Source organism: Bubalus bubalis, chromosome 21 (genome assembly GCF_019923935.1).
Source record: "Bubalus bubalis isolate 160015118507 breed Murrah chromosome 21, NDDB_SH_1, whole genome shotgun sequence".
Classification (NCBI taxonomy): Eukaryota; Metazoa; Chordata; class Mammalia; order Artiodactyla; family Bovidae; genus Bubalus; species Bubalus bubalis.
Genome location: NC_059177.1, coordinates 28,779,431 through 28,799,908, shown reverse-complemented (window position 1 = coordinate 28,799,908; position 20,478 = coordinate 28,779,431). Strand labels below are relative to the sequence as shown.

Below are 20,478 nucleotides of genomic sequence, written 5' to 3'. Positions count from 1 at the left end.
CCTTCCAAAGAAATCCCAGGGCTGATCTCCTTCAGAATGGACTGGTTGGATCTCCTTGCAGTCCAAGGGACTCTCAAGAGTCTTCTCCAACACCACAGTTCAAAAGCATCAATTCTTCGGCGCTCAGCCTTCTTCACAGTCCAACTCTCACATCCATACATGACCACAGGAAAAACCACAGCCTTGACTAGACGGACCTTTGTTGGCAAAGTAATGTCTCTGCTTTTGAATATGCTATCTAGGTTATATAATAACTTTATATATATGGTATATATATATATATATACATATATAAAATAACTTTATATATATATATAGGTTATATAATAACTTTAAATGAAGTATAATCTATAAAAATTGTGAATCACTATGTTGTACACTTGAAACTAATATAATATTGTAAATCAACTATACCTCAATTTTTAAAAATAAATAAATAAACAAAAGGTCTTCTCTCAGTCCCAAAAAAGGCACTTCAAATGCTATACAATCATTGTTGTCCCTTTTCTTATATCGTAGTTATTTTGAATGTTAACTAAAGTCTTTTATTTTCTTTAATAAGAGAATAAGTGAGACTTTATGAACTGGTTAAAGTAAAATATATGCCAACAATTAAAAAAAAAAAAAACTTGCCTGGGAAGGAAAAAAAAAACAAAAACCAGGCTCATCTAGAGAAATATGGAAATTATAATAAGCAAAAAAGGAAGGACTGTTAACGAATGTTTCAAAATTCCTTCAACATACTTTACTGTGAAAATAATACCAAAATAAATTTAAAATGGCAAGAAATGGATAATCAAAAAGTATAATGGATCAACTTTACATGCTCAGCATTCTGCTGGGATGCAAAACTTATGGGGGAAAATATCACACAGTGGTACCCAGATTTTACAAGAAAGGATTTTTAAAACAATAATAACCTGAAGTCATTTACATGTGCCTTTGGAATGTATAAATTTTTGTATATAGTCAATTTACCTCACTGTGTTCTGCCTTAGGGTGAAATTTAAATTAGTTTTCCTTAAGCTACTGAAATGGAGAAGGCAATGGCACCCCACTCCAGTACTCTTGCCTGGAAAGTCCCATGGACAGAGGAGCCTGGTGGGCTGCAGTCCATGGGGTCACTAAGAGTCGGACACGACTGAACGGCTTCACTTTCACTTTTCACTTGCATGCATTGGAGAAGGAAATGGCAACCCACTCCAGTGTTCTTGCCTGGAGAATCCCAGGGACGGGGGAGCCTGGTGGGCTGCCGTCTATGGGGTCGCACAGAATCGGACACGACTGAAGCAACTTAGCAGCACCAATAGCAGCAGCAAGCTACTGAAAAACCTGACAACATGAAGAGACATCATGACTTGTGAGGGCAAGTCAAACAACTTGAAAACACCATGTATTATGCTAATGTATTACACATGTATTACACATGCATATCACATTATATACATATAAATTTTAATACAATACATGCAGTGTATTGTCTTCATAGTAGGGAAGAATTTAAAATAAACCTTTTCTTCCACTGTATTAACCATTAAGAATGACAAAAAAAAGCAGTGATTTTTAACTGAAAATTTAAAAGAATTTTACTTGCACTTCATTTAATTCAACACATTTGGGCAAGTCAGTCAGCTAATATAAATAAAGAGTAAAACAAAAATGACAAATAACTGGTCTTATTCCTACCAGCTCCCATTATAGCTCAGTCAGTGAAGAGTCTGCCTGCAATGCAAGAGATGTTGGTTTGATTCCTGGGTCAGGAAGATCCCCTGGAGAAGGAAATGGCAACCCACTCCAGTATTCTTGCCTGGAGAATCTCATGGACAGAGGAGCCTGGCCAGCTATAGTCCAAGGGGTCACAAAGAGTCAGACACGACTTAGTGACTATACCACCACCACCATTCCTACCAGAAAAGTCACAAAGAATCTTTACTTCCTGACTCTCAGCCTCCAACTTGCCTGAAACTGAATTTAAACCGCTCATGTAAAAAGAACCCTTCCTGGAGTAATACAAAAAACATTTCATGCATACTATTAAAGAAAATGTGCTTCTGGATAAAGACATAGAAGATAGAGAAAAATAAGGGCTGCTTCTAATATCATACTGCTAACTATAAATTCCAATTTCCTAACTCTCTCAGGCCATATCACTATTCTTCAAGTTTTAGAAGAGAAGAGATAGGCAGTTCTGCTAATTAAGCTCCCTCCCACTCAAAATTTCTGTCTTGTAAAGCTCAATCTGTTTTCATGCTTGCCCAGGAAATTTGCTGACAATGAAATTTCCAATTTAAATATTCAGCATGATTTTAAATGGGTTTCTTCAAATTATTCTTCAGTGGACATTTAAAATCACAATTGGAGAGATAAAGGTAATTAGAAATGGCAATGTAAATGGAGTTGAATCTCTCAGATGTCCTCCAAAATATAACCCACCCTACTCTTACACAGCTTCCCTGAGGATGTCGAAGGGTTCCACCATTCATCGTCACATATCACTCAACCCATTTGCACATCACAAGATATATTTCTGCCATTCCAATTAGTCTCCCACTGAGTCACAGGAGATAGAATGTTAATCACAAGAGCAACAGCAGTTAAACTGAAATAGTGTACATGAAAAGGAAATACAAAATGATAAATGGAAAGACTTTTCAAGTCCCACATGAGTCACTTAGCAGTGGTGTGACCTTGGGTGAGTCCCTTAACCCCCACTTCCTCACTGCTGTGAAAACTGAAATAATCACACAAGAGAACTCGATAAGCTGAGAGCACTGTACAAGGGAATAGCTGCATATGTGACAGTTTAGAAACTGCCAGCCCAGAGTATGGGGAGAATATTACCTGAGGTCTATATCAAAACACTGCTGCTGCTGCTGCTAAGTCACTTCAGTCGTATCCGACTCTGTGCGACCCCATAGACGGCAGCCCACCAGGCTCCCCATCCCAGGGATTCTCCAGGCAAGAACACTGGAGTGGGTTGCCATTTCCTTCTCCAATGCATGAAAGTAAAAAGTGAAAGTGAAGTCGCTCAGTCGTGTCCGACTCCTAGCGACCCCATGGACTGCAGCCTACCAGGCTCTTCCGTCCATGGGATTTTCCAGGCAAGAGTACTGGAGTGGGGTGCCATTGCCTTCTCCAAAACACTACTGATATCCTAAGAAAGCTGTCAAATACTCACAGACTCCTGGGGACAATCACTTCCTTGCAAGAAGTGCTGCTATTCGTGATCAATGAGACACATCACAATCTTTCCAAGGCAAGTGATTATTTACCTACCCCTTAGTTTTGTTCCTTCAACAAATATAAGCCCGACAGAGACACATGATAGCTCAAGACACAACTGGTGCAGATGGGAAATAAAGCAAAACTTAAAATTAGACTGTATTTATATCCTATCCCAATAAACAGTTATTTGTTAATTTGAAATGGATCCTCGATTACAGGTGCTAGTGGATAAAAGTGTTGGGAAAACCCACCCCTAGATCAGCCAAGAAATGCAGTACATGTAGATTCAAATTCTTAAAGAAACTGAAATGTGTTTTTATTCATATATACCATTAATCACAACAGAGTCTTCTCAAAAGAATGGTATGTATTCTCAGGAATGCAGTGTTCTATTTTAAAGCCTGGAGAGCAAAAAACTCAAAGAAGTACCTTAAAATATTTCTGTGGTGTGCTGAAATGAGGTAATGAAAAGTAGCACCTTACAAAGATCACCGAGGTATAACAGCTGTAGGTTAATTTAAATGTCAATTAAGGTTGTGAGCTATCAGTCATTTCTGGAGTCCAAAAAGCACATGTCCAACATGGTCAAGAACGCACTCAAAATTTTTTTAAATACTCAATTTCAAGTAAATTATTTAAACCTTAAAAAATAAAACTCAATACTTACAGATAATGATCAGGATCAAACTTGGCCAGCTCAGCAGCCAGGCGTTTCTGCCTTCGTTCAGCAGCAGAGGTGAAATCTGGATCCTTAATATCGATAACATCACTCAATTCATCCTAAGAACACCCAAGAAAGAAAGAATAATTGCTGTCTCCTATTTGAGCCATGAGATATCTAATTTTGTACAAAATGCCCAAACACAAGAAGAATCTAATAGATCGATAAGTCATTATACCACCTGTGACATTTAAATTCAAATCCAGCAAATGTTTGCTAAACATCTACTATTTGCCAGGCCCTGTTAGAAGCTTTCACATCAATTATTTCATTTAATCCTTACAACAAACAAACTGATTAACATGGATTAAAGCTATAAAAGTTTAACATGAAAACCAGAACAGAATAAACCTCTCCAAGCAAACAGGAACATCTAATTCTCCATTTATTCCCCCATTTACTCCCAGAGATTTAAAAATTATAAAAGGGCAAGTTGAAATAAATTTCTAGACCCAAGATGGAGCTGCTGCTGCCAGGGGTGCCATGTCAGCAAACCAAAACTTAGATAATTTTCATGTCCCTGTAAATACTCCCCTTGAAGAGAAATGCAGTCTTTTTAGTCAATCCCCCAAGACCAAGCCAACTTTGGGATCTGTCCTTATTTCCTTGCCCCTTTTCATCCCTAACAAGAATTTTTAAGGATAATTTTAATAGACAAAATTTCCACTTGAAAATTTAAAAATTTAATCCAAAGTAATATTCAACATTACCACGTTTCCTAAGTCCAACTCTACAAAAAACACCTGTATTAGTAAAACCACCTACAATCCATAGTCTTTTTTCTTTTGAATAGAATTATGAAGGGAAGAAAACTTGTACAATACAAAATATTTCTTTTTTTTTTTTAATTTTTAAATTTTATTTTATTTTTAAACTTTACATAATTTCTAAAGCTCTTTTTTCTTTCTTCAATCTCCCAATTCCCACCACCAACTGCAAGGGATAAGTAAGCAAACTGGAAGCAGCTTGAAGACTATTAGTTGAAAAGAAATCAAGGGAAATAACTTGGTAGAGGGTTGAAAGCAAACTGTTAAAACAGACTTGTAAATAGAATGACTGGTTGGTGACTGATGCCCAGGCTTAAAGTCAACAGCTGTGGCACAGCAAAATCACTACAATGAAACCAGCTATATAGAATCTTCCAGGGAGAGACTAAGATATAGAACTCTCCACACCATCAGAATTCCTGCAATAAAAAAAAAAAAAAACCTCAAAAAAAGCCTCTCAGCCCTACTACAATCCATTGAGCTAAAGTAACATCAGCTATGGTTTTTCCAGTAGTCATGTACAGATGTGAGAGCTGGACCATAAAGAAGGCTGAGCGCCTGGCCACCTGATGTGAAGAGTCAACTCATTGGAAAAACCCCTGAAGCTGGGCAAGACTGAAGGCAAAAGGAGAAAAGGGTGGCAGAGGATGAGATGGTTAGATAGTATCACTGACTCAACAGACGTGAAATCTGAGCACACTCCGGAAGACAGTAAAGGACGGGGAAGTCTGGCTTGCTGCAGTCCATGGGGTCACAGAGTCATACACAACTCAGCGACTGAACAACGAAACATCACCAACATTTAATGTAAGCACATACTAGTGAAATGAAGGGGCCCAGGGGCTCTTTCATTTTTGGAGGTCACATCCAGAATATCTGAATACTTCAGAGCACAAACATTCTGGGGAAAAAACAGATCCCCAAACTTGGAAAAATCTACATTCCAAGAGTTCTTTTACAATTTACTTTTAGGAGGCTCAGAATGAATTTTCCTAAAGATACATGATTATAAATCATAGATTCTCTGGGCAGCCCACAAATTTACTCAATTCAAAATAAACTGGAAATACAGCACTCGCAATACAGAGTTTACAACCGTGCAGCAAGGCTTCCAGGGGAAAACACTTTCAGAGTTCTGGTTTAATTTGTCAGACATATCTCTTCCCTAAGCAGGACAACCTGGACTCTTTCTCTCTCCTCTGCTTCCTCACCTGCCTGACATCACCTCCTCAACCACAGAGACAGGAGGGGCAGCGAGGCAGGCCTTGGGCAGCATGGTGGGGGGTGGGGAGTGTGAAACTGGAACAAACTGAAAAGTGAAGTTAGCTTGGAGCAGTGAAATCTAAGGCATCTGTCAAACAAGAGAAAGGAAGAGAAGAGGATAAGAAATGACACGCTACAACAGGGCGAAAATGATTCTTGTTTTTCTTTTGTTTTGAAAGTACTGCTAAGGTCAGCACTGGGAGAGCTATTTAAAGATGGGCAGCGCCAAGAAAAGGTCATGTGGGATCTAAACAAGGCTAATGTGAGTTTCAGCAGAGTGAAGGCAGAGACTCTCCAGAGAGAAAATGAAGAACTGTGTGCCCATCAGGCTAGTAGGTCTCCTGGAAAGAACAGCTTCAGGTCCCCAGTGTAGCTGAGAGAAGGAAAGGGCCGGCAGGCCACCATCCTGCGGCTGCGGGCAGCAGTGGTCCCGGGAGCCTGCTGGGTGGGAGTCCAGAGACTCTAGGATTGTTGCTGCTGGCAGCCACTGACGCCAGAAGCCTGGTTAGAAGCTCTGACTTGGAACTGCCAGGGCAGTTTTCCAAAGGCTCCCTGTGGCTGGCAGAAATTTCAGAAAGGAAAGCGTGTGTGTGTGTGTGTGTGTGTGTGTTGGGGCCGGGGGAGGGCGTGGGGTGTGGGTGAGTGTGCACACATGTGTATGGGGGCAGGCTGGTGACAGAGAATTTGTTTCAGCAAAAATAATTTTATTTCCTTCTCAGTATTAGTATAAAATACAGAAGTCACAAGCAAACCCTGTGTAAATGGCTGGTGGGAAATAAACATGAAAGACTATACACTGTCCCCCAATAAAGGGTTAAATAATTCAATTCAGAGAAGATACCTGGGTACTGGAAATATGGATGATGTTTTACTTTCTTTCTTATATTGTATCTCTATAATGAATATATATTGCTTTCATCATCAGAGATAAATGAAGCTGTATTTCATTTAATGGAGGGTGGGTGGGAAGAGACTGTAAAAATGTTAATAAAATATGAGTCAACAAAACTTTATGGATATTTTCTCATCCAAAGGCAGAACCAGAGGAACTGTAAATGGTGGTTTCTTAAACACATCATTTAAAATAGAAAATATGTTCTCAAAGTTCTTATTTATGCAATAATGGTCTCAGTTTCCTCTAGCTCGTTTACTAGTAGAAAAAGGTCTTGGGGATGACGTGGGATGGAGATAAACTAAGAGTTTGGCACTGACATATACACACTACCACATGTAAAATATAGATAATCAACAAGGACCTACTGTATAGCATAGGGAATTATAGTCAACATTTTCTAATAACCTATAAGGGGAAAGTATCTGAAATATACATATATATACACACATATATGTATGTATGTATGTATAATTGAATCACTTTGCTATACACCTGAAACTAACACAATATCATAAATCAACTATACTGCAATTTAAAAAATTTAAAAATAATAAAATGTCTAAAAATAAAAAGAATTTTTTTACAATCCATAAAAAAAGGTCTTACACGCTAATCTTACATGATTGCTCAGTTTTTAATCGCATGACATGAATGTCACAAACAGAACAGTTATAAACGCAACTGAACTCTGCAAGTAATACCAGTTATGGAAGATTTCTGTGGCACGATCACATAAAACACATATACCTTAATATCCCGAAGACAGCATCCTTTAATTACTGGCATCTTGATTCACACATGATTTTCAAAAGTTCTGACATTTCCAAACTGTCATGAAGGACACCACAAACCTCACATTTAATCCATATGAGAAAACACAATATTCTTTAAAGACTACACATTGGTTTGTCCAGTGGTAGAATATGCATGTACAATAGTGATGAGGCCACAACAGAATGGTGACGTGGAGCCCAGCCCAGTGCCTCTCAGGGACACACATACCAGCTGCGAGCTGTCACCAGAGGTCCAGATACTGTCCACTAGCTGTCACTGAGGTCCAAGGTCTACCCAAGTTCCCCAGGGAGGGCTGAGCTTCAGGATTCACTCTTAAAAGAGTTTAGAAAAGTAATGGTGCACATACAATCCATGTGTTACTTAATCCCCTCTAAGAAGTCTGGGGCAGCACACCCTATTTAAATTCATTGCTATTTCTACTGCAAAATCTTTGAATACGTACACTAAGTGGGATTTTTTTTTTTAATTATTGAAAAACTCACATATCAGCTCTGATCAGGTCATGTCATCAAACTCAATATAAAAAACTTTTAGTTTCAGAACTTTTTGTGATCCCTACATTGTACATGTGGGGTTATATACCTACACTGTTAATAGTATTGCTATTTACATTATCCTTTAGAATTTTCTCAAATGCATTTTGTTTTTCCATCTGTTGAAGACAACAGGCATTCAAATTGTTTATAATAACAAGGTTCAGAGGGATGCAGTCAGGAAGAGCTACAGGAGGGCTCCAAAAATGTGAGGATGATTCGCTTATGTTTTTTTTAAGCTGGGAGACAGGAATCTAGAGATTCAGGGCATTGGACAAGACATTCAAAGATAAAAAGAATATTGATTAATAACTTTTCTCTTAACTCAACCTAAACTACTAACTTAGTGAATATTTTCAACACATACAGAATTTCTGACCTCCCAGGGACTTGGCCTGGGCTCACATCATGGCAGTCCTGCATCTTCTCAGCAACGTGGCAGAAACCCCTTGAGAGGATCTTCCCTCCACAGCGGCAGTAATGAAGAAACCAAGTTCCTTGGCATCAACAAGCACTTTCAGACTGAATGTACAATCTGTCCTTAGCCTGCAGGAGTCTTCTCTCGTTCATTTATAGCTTTAGACAGGCAATCTCCAAAAGATTAACCACAGACTACTCTCTGCCAAACAACTGAGGTCCATTTACTGTAGTTTCTGCTGTAGAAAAAAACTGATTCTATTCTTACTACCTGAGAGATAACCAGGAAATTCGGTTAGGGAGAGAGAATATGGAGAAACCATGACTTGGCAGAAAAACATACAAGGCATTTGAATGAAGTATCTCATCAGTATTATTTGCTCTTAAGTAAATCCCAATTTTGTTTCTTTTAAGAAGTTTTGAGAGCATTTTAAATTTCTTAAGGGCAGAAGTCTTTCTAGCATGCTAATCTTTTTTTTCTCAAGAGTTTTCAAATGTAGCATCTCTGTAAATTTTCTAAACAGCCTTATAAAGTAGGTGAGCAAATTTATCGCTATTTTACAAAGAGGAGACAAAATTTATTTGTGGTCAAATAACTGGCCTGAATTCCAAATTTTAACAGAGGTACAAGTAGGACCAAAACACAGATCCTTTACCTTTCCTTAGCAGACTCAAATATGTCTTACTATAATAAACCACATACCAAGCAGGTTTAACATCCTCTACCCAGAAGGAATGAAGTTAAAAAACTGTTCATCACATGTTTCTTTCATTTGAAAAAAATTAAGGGGACTCCCTGGCAGTCCAGTGGTTAGGGCTCTGCACTTTTACTGCTAAGGGCTGTGGCTGTATTCCAGTCAGAGGAAACAGAAAAGAAAAAAAAAAGAAATGAGCTATCAAGTCATGAAAAGACATGAAGGAAATTTAAACACATATTACTAAAAAAGAAGCCAATCTGAAAAGGCTACATGTTTACATGTTGCATGGTTCCAATTATATGACATTCTATTTAAAAAAAAAGTAAAACTAGACCAAAAAGTTCAATAAGTAAATAAATAAAAAAATTTTAAAGTAAGACATCAACTATATTGCTTTCTATAATACAACTAAAGTAGAAAATAATCCAAAATCTCCATTTCATTCATGAAATAGAATTTCCTACATTGTCTGAGGAAGAGAGTGATGTCATTCCTTTTTTAGCCTAACTGACCAAAGAGCAGATTTTAACAAAAGATTCCATTCAAACCCCACAAAGAGTAAATACAGAAAAGTGCCTACAGTACACTAAACACTAAACAATTTGATCAAAAGACGGAAACCCCTTCTCATCAGGAATATTCTGCTTCATTTACATATAACACAGAAGAGACATCATGCCACAAGTAAAGAATTTTCATTTTTTAGAAGTATAAAACATAAAGCTTCTCAGGAAATATGAGGAGAGAGGGGTTCTGTTCTGTATTTTGGAAACTTCATGTCTAAAATAACAATTGAAGTGGAGAAAAAAGAAAGCACCAGGACATCTTCCATGTGTAAGCACAAGGAAACCGGGCAACACAGGCAGTGACATGGAAGGGAGTGACTGTGTGACGATCACATGCGAGCAGTTGTGGTTTGCGCTCTAAATACAACATCTCCTACTATCTTCCTAAGAAAACCTCCAGGTATGAGCAGAACTGAAATTAAACTATGCAAATGGTCAAACCCTTGGTATATACCAAGGTCTTTTAGAAAAACATACCTGCAACCGCTGAAACACTCCTGAGCGCAAGTTTCCAAACCCGTAGCGGCAGTTCGGGTTCAAGGCACTTTCTGGTACCTCTTCATAGGGGGACTGTTCAATTTCCCAATCAAACTCATCATCGTCATCTTCCACTCCTCCCTCAGAAACCTCAGAAGCACCTAAATATGTAAAGTACTAGTTCATTCAAGCACTAGATTTCCTTGGGGAAGAAAAAGTATAGGGAAAAAGTGTCTGCCCATGTACCCCAAAAGAATACTCCTGCTATTCTCTTTTTTTTTTTGAAATATGTTAATGTATCATACTAGGTCCATTCTGGGTATACTACATAATAATCTGATACTGGCAAACATTACAAAATGATCACCATCTGTCCCCATATAAAGTAATTACAATACTATTGGCCTGATTCCTTATGCTGTATATTACATCCCCGTGGTTTCCTTATTATAAAACTGGAAGTTTGTATGTCTTAATCCCATTCACCTATTTTGCCCAGCCCTCACCTCACTATTCTTATTAGACAAAAAAAAAAAAATGGAACCAAGCCAAAGTTCCATCAATGGTAGGATATATAAACAATAACATGATAAAAACAAACAGACCTCAGCTATACATGGATAAATCTCACAAAAATGTTAGGTGAAAGAAGCTAGACAACAAAGATCATTTAGTAATGGATTATATATGCTGCTGCTGCTGCTGCTAAGTCACTTCAGTCGTGTCCGACTCTGTGTGACCCCAGAGACGGCAGCCCACCAGGCTCCCCCGTCCCTGGGATTCTCCAGGCAAGAACACTGGAGTGGGTTGCCATTTCCTTCTCCAAAGCAGGAAAGTGAAAGTGAAGTCGCTCAGTCGTGTCCAACTCCTAGCGACCCCATGGACTGCAGCCTACCAGGCTCCTTCGTCCGTGGGATTTTCCAGGCAAGAGTACTGGAGTGGGTTGCCATTGCCTTCTCCGAATGGATTATATATATATTGATCCAATTCAAAAACAGGGAACACTGAAGGTGGTGGTTACCTTGGAGAGTCGGGAGTGAGAAATAACCAGGGTAAGATTCCAGGACATGGGAGATGTTCCACTTCTTTGACCTGGGTGGTGTTTGCTTTCTGCTTACACTGAATTGTAGGCTTCTGGTTTTAGCTCAAGAGGCCAATATTTTGCCAAACACAGAGACGCTGCCTCAATTGGTCCCCAAAAATGACTGACCTACTGGTTTAACAGAGTTCTTTATGTCTTAAATTAAATGTCAACAAATGAACTATTTTCATATGGTGTGACATGATCTCCTCATCTTGTCGTCTGAAGTATTTTCTCCTATTTCCTATGTGCTATATCCCTTTTCCCCGAGAAACACACAGCATTCCAAATATTCACTTACCTGCATTTCCTCCCAACTGCAATAAACATACCTATCTCTTCCACAAGTGGTTTTGCAGTCCTGGATTTTCTTGGTGCCAGCAGAGCAGTTAACATGTCCAGCCCTTCAAAATGTTGGCCAGGAGTTTCTTTGGGCAACCGAATGGTAAAAATTCCTTAAAGATAAATGGGTTCTATGCTTAGCTAAATTAAAATACTCAAACACTTCACAAACATACCTAAGAAACAGACATCTCAGAATTATCATTTTATTTCATAGAGCTCCAAAATTATGCCCTTATTACATAGTTAGTAAATAAAAATCAAGATAGGAAAAGGTTCAAACGAGGTTTTTCAGAACCACTGATTCAGCTGTCCCCTCTAGGAGAAATTAATCTGTTAAAGCTGTAAATGCTTAAATCTTACCCAATATCACATTAACCTACTGATAACATTAAAAGTTCAGGTCAAAAATACAATGGCCTGAGAAGGGAATAGCTTAGATTCAACTGTAGCTACCCATAAGATTTATTTCTAGCCTGGGGGAGTGGGGCAGGCGGTGAAATCAAGATATCTAGTCCAATGAAGAACAACAAACTATGGAAAATTCTTAAAGAGATAGGAATACCAGACCACCTGACCTGCCTCTTGTATGCAGGTCAGGAAGCAACAGTTAGAACTGGACATGGAACAACAGACTGGTTCCAAATAGGGAAAGGAGTATCTCAAGGCTGTATACTGTCATCCTGCTTATTTAACTTATATGCAGAGTACATCATGAGAAACGCTGGGCTGAAAGAAGCACAAGCTGGAATCAAGATTGCCAGGAGAAATATCAATAACCTCAGATATGCAGATGACACCACCCTTATGGCAGAAAGCAAAGAACAGCTAAAGAGCCTCTTGATGAAAGTGAAAGAGGAGAGTGAAAAAGTTGGCTTAAAGCTCAACATTCAGAAAACTAAGATCATGGCATCTGGTCCCATCACTTTATGGGAAATAGATGGGGAAACAATGAAAACAGTGACAGACTTTATTTTTTTGGGCTCCAAAATCACTGCAGATGGTGACTGCAGCCATGAAATTAAAAGGCGCTTACTCCTTGGAAGAAAAGTTATGACCAACCTAGACAGCATATTAAAAAGCAGAGACATTACTTTGCTGACAAAGGTCCATCTAGTCACAGCTATGGTTTTTCCAGTAGTCATGTATGGATGTGAGAGTTGGACTATAAAGAAAGCTGAGTACTGAAGTGCTGATGCTTTTGAACTGGGGTGTTGGAGAAGACTCTTGAGAGTCCCTTGGACTGCAAGGAGATCCAACCAGTCCATCCTAAAGGAAATCGGTCCTGAATATTCATTGGAAGGACTGATACTGAAGCTGAAACTCCAATACTTTGGCCACTTGATTCAAAGAAATGACTCATTTGAAAAACTGTCTTAGAAAAGACCCTGATGCTGGGAAAGATTGAAGGCGGGAGGAGAAGGGGACAGAGGATGAGATGGTTGGATGGCATCACTGAATCAACGGACATGGGTTTGAGTAAACTCCAGGAGTTGGTGATGGACAGGGAGGCCTGGTGTGCTGCAGTCCATGGGGTCACAGAGAGTCGGACATGACTGAGCAACTGAACTGAACTGAATCCAATGAAGAATAGCAGCCATTTCAAATATACACAAAATCTTAAATAAGGCAATGATGGCTTGATAAAGTTCTTTGATATCTCAAGAGATATATCCCTAAAGCCTGTCTAATGCAAGCCCAAATTCCATCTATGTACTTCTTTTTTTCCCTTGACAGGGTTTATCACCTTCATCTAGGTTCCTCTATGAATAGATTACATTATTCACTACTCTTACATTTTAAAATGGACGTGAGTCTGAGTGAACTCCAGGAGTTGGTGATGGACAGGGAGGCCTGGCGTGCTGCAATTCATGGGGTTGCAAAGAGCTGGACACGACTGAGCGACTGAACTGAACTGAACTGAACTACCTCTTTCAGTGCACTTAGCCATATTCTAATATATCAAACACAACTAAATCCAAATATTTCCACATATTTAACCTTCCTAAACCCCCATTTACTTTCAAGATTTAATAACTATGCTTCAGTATGCACCTTATCTGCAATTAAAACCGGATTTACTACCTAGAAAGGCAATTTCATTGTACTTCATCACATCAGTTATACTGTGTTATGGGTTAGAACTTTGTCATTTAACTCTTTCATTCCATCTTTCCTCCATTACCCTAGTTCACTGAGGTCAATATTCACTGAATAAATCACACAACAGTACACAAGGTATTCTTATTCCAGATTCACTGATAAAGGAAAATCCAGTGACTTCTACAGAAGGAAAATAAATGGTTTCAAGATGAGCTGAAATGAAGGGCTTATCAATGAAGAGAAGAAAATTCAATCAGTCTTTAAAAGTCCCATATGGACAGTTTCTCTCTCACCTACACGTAATTATATTTTAAGATTGAAAATAGTAATGGAAAAAAAGAATATATATATATCTGAATCACTTTGCTGTATACCTGAAACTAACAACACTGTAAATCAATTATACTTAAACAAAAAATAAATTTTTAAAATTCTAAAAAAAACTGTCTTAGAAACATTTGACTCACAGCTTACAAAAATCATCCACTTCTTTTCTAATCAGTCACCTCCCACAATCTAACTTTAACTTTTAAACACTTACTAAATGTAGGGAGAAGTAGGAAATAAAACTTTCAGAAAACAGAGCCAGAGTATTTAACTAATTAAACTTTAAAGAACAATGTGAAGTATAATTTAAAGGACTGGGGAAACTGTAACTGTTGCGAAATCCATGAATAACAGGCACTGGACATTAAGAAACAATAAAGAGGGACAGGGACAGATTGCACTCGCCATTCACCTAAAGGTCACCATAAGATGAGATTATTACGGAGCTACACCAACATGAAGAATTCAAAGAAAAAAAACTAACAGAAAATTCTAAGGGCAATACCTTTATCTGCATCATAGGATCCCTGCTCATTTCCATTTTCTACAATTCTTCCAGGAAGGGTTAACCTGCAGATGTAACAAAAGGTCTCATGAAGTCCTTAAATTACAAAGCATCATAAAGCATGATAGTAAGCATCAAGCACTGAAATCTAGCAACCATTTAAAAAGATATTTCTCAGCATTTAAATTTTATAAACTAAATAACATATTTCTTCCCTAGCTAAGAAAAGAGGAATCAGAGATGACTCATTTTTCTGTTTGAATAGGCACTAGTCACTGATAAAACACTTAAAAAAGAAAAGCCACAATAAATACTAGCAATCACTACTCATAGTACTTTGCCTTCCTAATATGAGTTATTTATATACCTGATGACTGACACAGGATGGGCTCAATAAAAGTATACTAATTGGCTTCCAAAAAGAAAAGAAACAAAAAAAATGAGAAAGCATAAAGAACCAAAAAAACCAATTGTTTATATTGGGTAAATTACTACTTTTTTAAAAAGAAGGCAGAAAGCAAAAGTGTTTTTTTTTTAATCTCATTATTACTGTATAGGGATTTCCCCCTCTTTCCTGCTAAAGGACATGAACTGATTTCCCTGTTCCCAGTTTTACTCTGGGTCAATCAATGCTCTAACTGAGGCCCCAAAAGAATTTTTCTAAAACAGAAATCTGTCACTTTTCTACAATGAAAGCTTCCATGACTGCTTGATATTGGGTAGACAATTTAAATTCACCCATACTATATATGAGGCCAGATCCATTCCACTCCAAACTTAAAATATGAACCTACTTTCCTCCCACACCCCCCTCCTTCTTGTTCCCTATTCTAACACCATCATCATGATCATCATCATCCATCTTAGCAGACCCCAAAAGGTACAGGGCTTTATCCCTACTTACCTTTGATCTTAATGTTTCCTGAAGCTATAACACATTTTTGCAACAAAAATCCCTTCTAAACCTAGCATAAAATTCAGTTATGAATAAATTTGTTATACAATGGATACAAATATGAACTTTACCTTCAGAGTCTAAATTAAGTCCATTTGTGGACTTAATTCCAAGTTGTGCCATTTACTAGCTCTGTAACTTTCTTTGTACCACAAGTTAATTAACTTCAAAGTTCATATTCATCATTTATAAAATGTGAAAAATAATAGAATCTATCTGAGGGTTACTGTGAGAAAGAAAGGATAACACAAAAAGCTTAGTGGCTAGTACAATAGGCAAGCGTTCGAAAAATGTAAACTATTATTATCATCTCCCTTCTAAACTCTTTGTAAATACAGAGTTAAATTCTTAATGCATGATGGCAAAACAGTATTTGCTAACAGACCTGCCTTCCCTGCTATACACTCAGTTTCTCAAGGAGAGGGGTGAGGTTTTATTCATCTCTGGTATACTGTAGCAAACTGCATTTCCAAAGATGACCAATCTCACATCATTCCTCCCAATAATGCAATCTATGTCCCCTCCCCTTAAAACTGAGTGGGCTTCTAGAATTGTTTTACCTGAAACAAAGCATTACAGCAGAAGTGACACTGTGATTTCTGAGGTTAGGTTATAAAAGATGATATGGATTCTGCCTTGCTCCTGGAAATATTTACTCAAAAATTTCAGCTGTCATGGTAGGGATGCAACTCCCTGCAGGAATCACAAGTGAGACCACACAGGGAGGTCCTGAGACCACATGAAAAGAGATTCTCTCCTTCACCTACCCTGTAAGTCCCCAGCTGCTCTAGCCCTTTCTGTCCCAGGTCCAGCCACGCATGACTAAAGACCTTAAGCCAGAACAGTTCAGCCAAGCTCTTACCAAACTCCTAAGGCACAAAAATCAACAGAGGGAGTTAAAGGATTGTTATTTTACACAGGTTTGATTGGTTATTGGCAGCAGATAATTGCAACAATATGCTACCTTAATAAATAATAATGCCTACCATTTATTAAATATGTAGTTAATTATCAGGCACAGTAATAAGGATTATACATGCATTATCTCAAACCTCACATCAGCTCTTTAAAATCACTAATATTAGTCCCACTTAACAGACTAGAAAACTTACTGAGACTGAATAACTTGCCAAAAGTCACAGAACTATAAATGTGCTGACACCCGTATGTGCCCAACACCCAAGCCTCTGCTACTCAAGGATGGATAAATTTGTATAAAAAGTACTCTATAAACTCCTTCACATTACTTAATTTTATCATCCTAACTCATTTAAGATCTTTTCTCTGAGCCCTTATCTGCAACATGAGTATATAACAAAACCTACTTTGTAAGACTGTCCTAAAATCAAGTGAGTCACATAAAGCACTAACGAGGAGTAAAATGTCAATAAATGTTTGCTAACATCATCATCTTCTTCCCATTCTTCATGTTTTGGCTTTAATATCACCTCTTCAAACAGGCTTTCCCTGGTCACTTTGTATAAATCCAGACACTCTTTTATACAACATATTCAAGTAGGTAGATTAAGTTAAGGCCAAAGGAATACCTGAGCAGAACAGGTTCAGGCCAAGTACTTAATAGCTTAACTCAAGAAGAATGTCTACACTTGAAATGTACTTGGGCAGGAAGGGTAGGCTGGAACTACACTTGAATGAGAAAGATGAGGAGATTGGATTTTCACTCGGTAGAAAGGAGAAAAGAAAGTATTGACAATGTTGAGAAAGAATAATATGGCAGTGTCTTCTAAAATGTTTTCTAAATAATGATGCCTATTTCTGAGGATTCTTAACCACTGGACCACCAGGGAAGTCAAAAACTAAGATCATGGCATCTGGTCCCATCACTTCATGGGGAAACAGTGGAAAGAAACAATGGCAGACTTTATTTTTTGGGGCTCCAAAATCACTGCAGATGGTGATTGCAGCCATGAAATTAAAAGACGCTTACTCCTTGGAAGGAAGTTATGACCAACCTAGATAGCATATTCAAAAGCAGAGACATTACTTTGCCAACAAAGGTCCGTCTAGTCAAAGGCTATGGTCTTGTATGGTCAGTGGTCATGTATGGATGTGAGAGTTGGACTGTGAAGAAAGCTGAGCGCCGAACAATTGATGCTTTTGAACTGTGGTGTTGGAGAAGACTCTTGAGAGTCCCTTGAACTGCAAGATCCAACCAGTCCATTCTAAAGGAGATCAGTCCTGGGTGTTCATTGGAAGGACTGATGCTAAAGTTGAAACTCCAATACTTTGGCCACCTCATGTGAAGAGTTGACTCATTGGAAAAAACTCTGATGCTGGGAGGGATTGAGGGCAGGAGGAGAAGGGGACGACAGAGGATGAGATGGCTGGATGGCATCACCGACTCGATGGACATGAGTTTGAGTGAACTCCGGGAGCTGGTGATGGACAGAGGCCTAGCGTGCTGCGATTCAATGGGATCGCAGAGTCGGACACGACTGAGCGACTGAACTGAACTGAATTGATCTCCAAGAATCGCTATCCAGGTTAAATGAGATAATGCACACAAGCACTTAATCCTTTACTTAAACGCACTGCTTGCCCCACCACACGAGGGGGAGAAGAGGTCAGCTGTTACCACTGACGTTAAGGTTCTGCAGAGAGAAAAATGCAAACAAACAAGAGCTGAAGGTCCCTCCATGAGGCTTGCGGGATGACAACGACAATGAAGGGGTAAAATCAGAGAAGAATCAAACAACGAAGAGGTGAAGGAGACTTTGGCATCAGCCGGACCAAGAAAGGCGAAAATTTCAGGGAAGAGAAAGCGTCAGCCAGGAGGTCGGGGAACAGGACGTGGACTGAAAAAGTCAAACCGACAGGTTAGTAGGGAAGGCAGCGTAAGCTGTCTCGGGACAAGGAGGACTAACGCAGAGCGAAAAGAAAACAGGAAAAGGGACAAGAACTAGGGCGACACGACAAAAACAGGAAAGGCGATTATGGTCCCAAACTCTGCGTTCTAAAGTGGCTCCGGAATCTCTTCCAGGCGGGGATGTAAGAAGATATAAGAAACAATAAGCTTCTGCAGCATTCAGAGCGCAAGCCTGAAAGAGTTCGCTTCCTCGGCACCTGCTTCTGGTACCTCGGAAAAAGGCAGTCGAGATGCCTTAAAGTCCTCCCTCGTTCTTTCATCCTCCCTCGATAAGCAGTTATCTAATGAATGAATAAATGAATCCCCAAAATATGCTCTTCCCAGAGCCAAACACCCGGAACTCGCCTGAGAAAGTACGGCTTGGCGTAGAATTTGAAATCGACCCCCTCGAAATAGACATCGAACTCAGAGACCCGGGCGTAAGGCACGCGGATGGCAACAGTCAGGAAGTCGGGGTCCTGGCTAAGATCGAACGCCGGAGTCAGCATCACCACCTCGAACTCGGGCGCCCAAGTCGACCACTCTCGCAGCCGCCGCGGGCCTGCCACTGAAACTCTCCAAAAAGTACCCACGCGCTGGTACCCGCTGTTAGACACGGTGCTTCCGGCTCTAGGCGGAAGTGAAAGTGCGTGCAAGAGGAAATCCCGCCTCGCGCCGGTTTCCATGGAGACGGGACGCTGTGCGCTAGGAGAGAAAGAAGGGACCGGAGGAGTGACGCTATGTGCGCAGAAATTGAACCCAGGGCATAACTTGCAAGAACCCGGGCAAGAATCCACCTCAGAGCCACTAAGCTTCTTTGAGGGTTATGAGTCGGACACGACTGAAGCGACTTAGCAGCAGCAGCAGCAGAAATGATTTTAACAGCATTGGCTTTGCAGGCAGTGAAACCTGCATTTAAATTGTTTCTTTCCAATACCCAGAATTACGACTTTGAGAAAGTTACAGAACCTCTCTATGCTTCAGATATCTCTTCTATAAAATAAGGTTAGAAACCTAGCCTCGTAGAGACGGTGTGAGGATAGCATGCATTTGTGCATGTTAAGCTCTAACAAGGTTCCCGGCAAGTTGTCGAGGCTCGGTGTGTTGGAACAGACACCGCAGAAACCGCAGAAACCACAGAAACACCGTTACTGTGGTTTTCCTTAGTTCTCACTTGCCTTGTCGATAACTCCCCTTTCTCCCTCTCCATTCTCTACCAATTTCTATCTCCTCCTCTTTCCCTCCATGCCTCTTTCCCTCTGTCCGTTTCTGCCACTTTCTCTCCTTTTCCTAACTCCTTAATTGAACAGAATTTGCTCGTTTAGTGAACGTCCATTCCACTCATCTCTTTTACTCTACACCACGAACGCCGAAGAACACGACTCACAAAGGTTAAGCAATATGTCTTACAATCATGCATTTTACAATTACCAAAACCCGTAACATCTAACTCTTAAACCGTGTTAGTGTCTGCAATGACGAATAGCAAAGCCTCTGTACTTTCTCCTCTTTCCTTTTCTCACTTTTCTCCTTACACTTATTCGAGGTCCTCTTTTCTGTCTTTTTTATTTCTCTTCCTTGTATTTCTCATTTTTATTCTGGCCATACTCTCTCAATGCCCCTCCCACTAGGCTCTCTCCTCCCCTGCATATTCCCTTGGCCTTCCTTCCCTCTCATTTTATTTCCGGTTATTCCACCAGTTACTAAAATAGTCCAAGAAATGTTTTTATTTCCTGATTTTAAATATCAGTGAAAGGCAAGTGAAAGTCATCTCCGGAGACAGTGGATCAGATAACCTAAAAAACCTTTTCAACCTCCAACTTTTTATGAGTCTTGAAAATTAATTAGGACTCAGCATATCAATAGGAGTAAATAAAATTTAAAATTCAAAATAAAAATCAATCTGCTTAAATCTGAGAGTTTTTTGTTTGTTTGTTTATTT

At 39.2% G+C, this 20,478-nt stretch overlaps 1 protein-coding gene across 1 annotated transcript in view; it reads right to left on the bottom strand.

Moving 5' to 3' along the window:
- The window catches only part of SHQ1 (SHQ1, H/ACA ribonucleoprotein assembly factor), a 100,930-nt gene extending 81,748 nt beyond the window's left edge, over positions 1-19,182 (bottom strand). The window contains exons 1-5 of the mRNA XM_006070145.4: positions 18,903-19,182; positions 14,716-14,780; positions 11,771-11,893; positions 10,358-10,518; positions 3,893-4,005 (exon numbers count right to left, since the gene is read on the bottom strand). Of these exons, the coding sequence (XP_006070207.2) occupies positions 3,893-4,005; positions 10,358-10,518; positions 11,771-11,893; positions 14,716-14,780; positions 18,903-19,045 (605 nt within the window). The 5' untranslated portion in view covers positions 19,046-19,182. The remainder of the gene's footprint in view (positions 1-3,892; positions 4,006-10,357; positions 10,519-11,770; positions 11,894-14,715; positions 14,781-18,902) is intronic.
- Between the last annotated feature and the right edge of the window lie 1,296 nt (positions 19,183-20,478).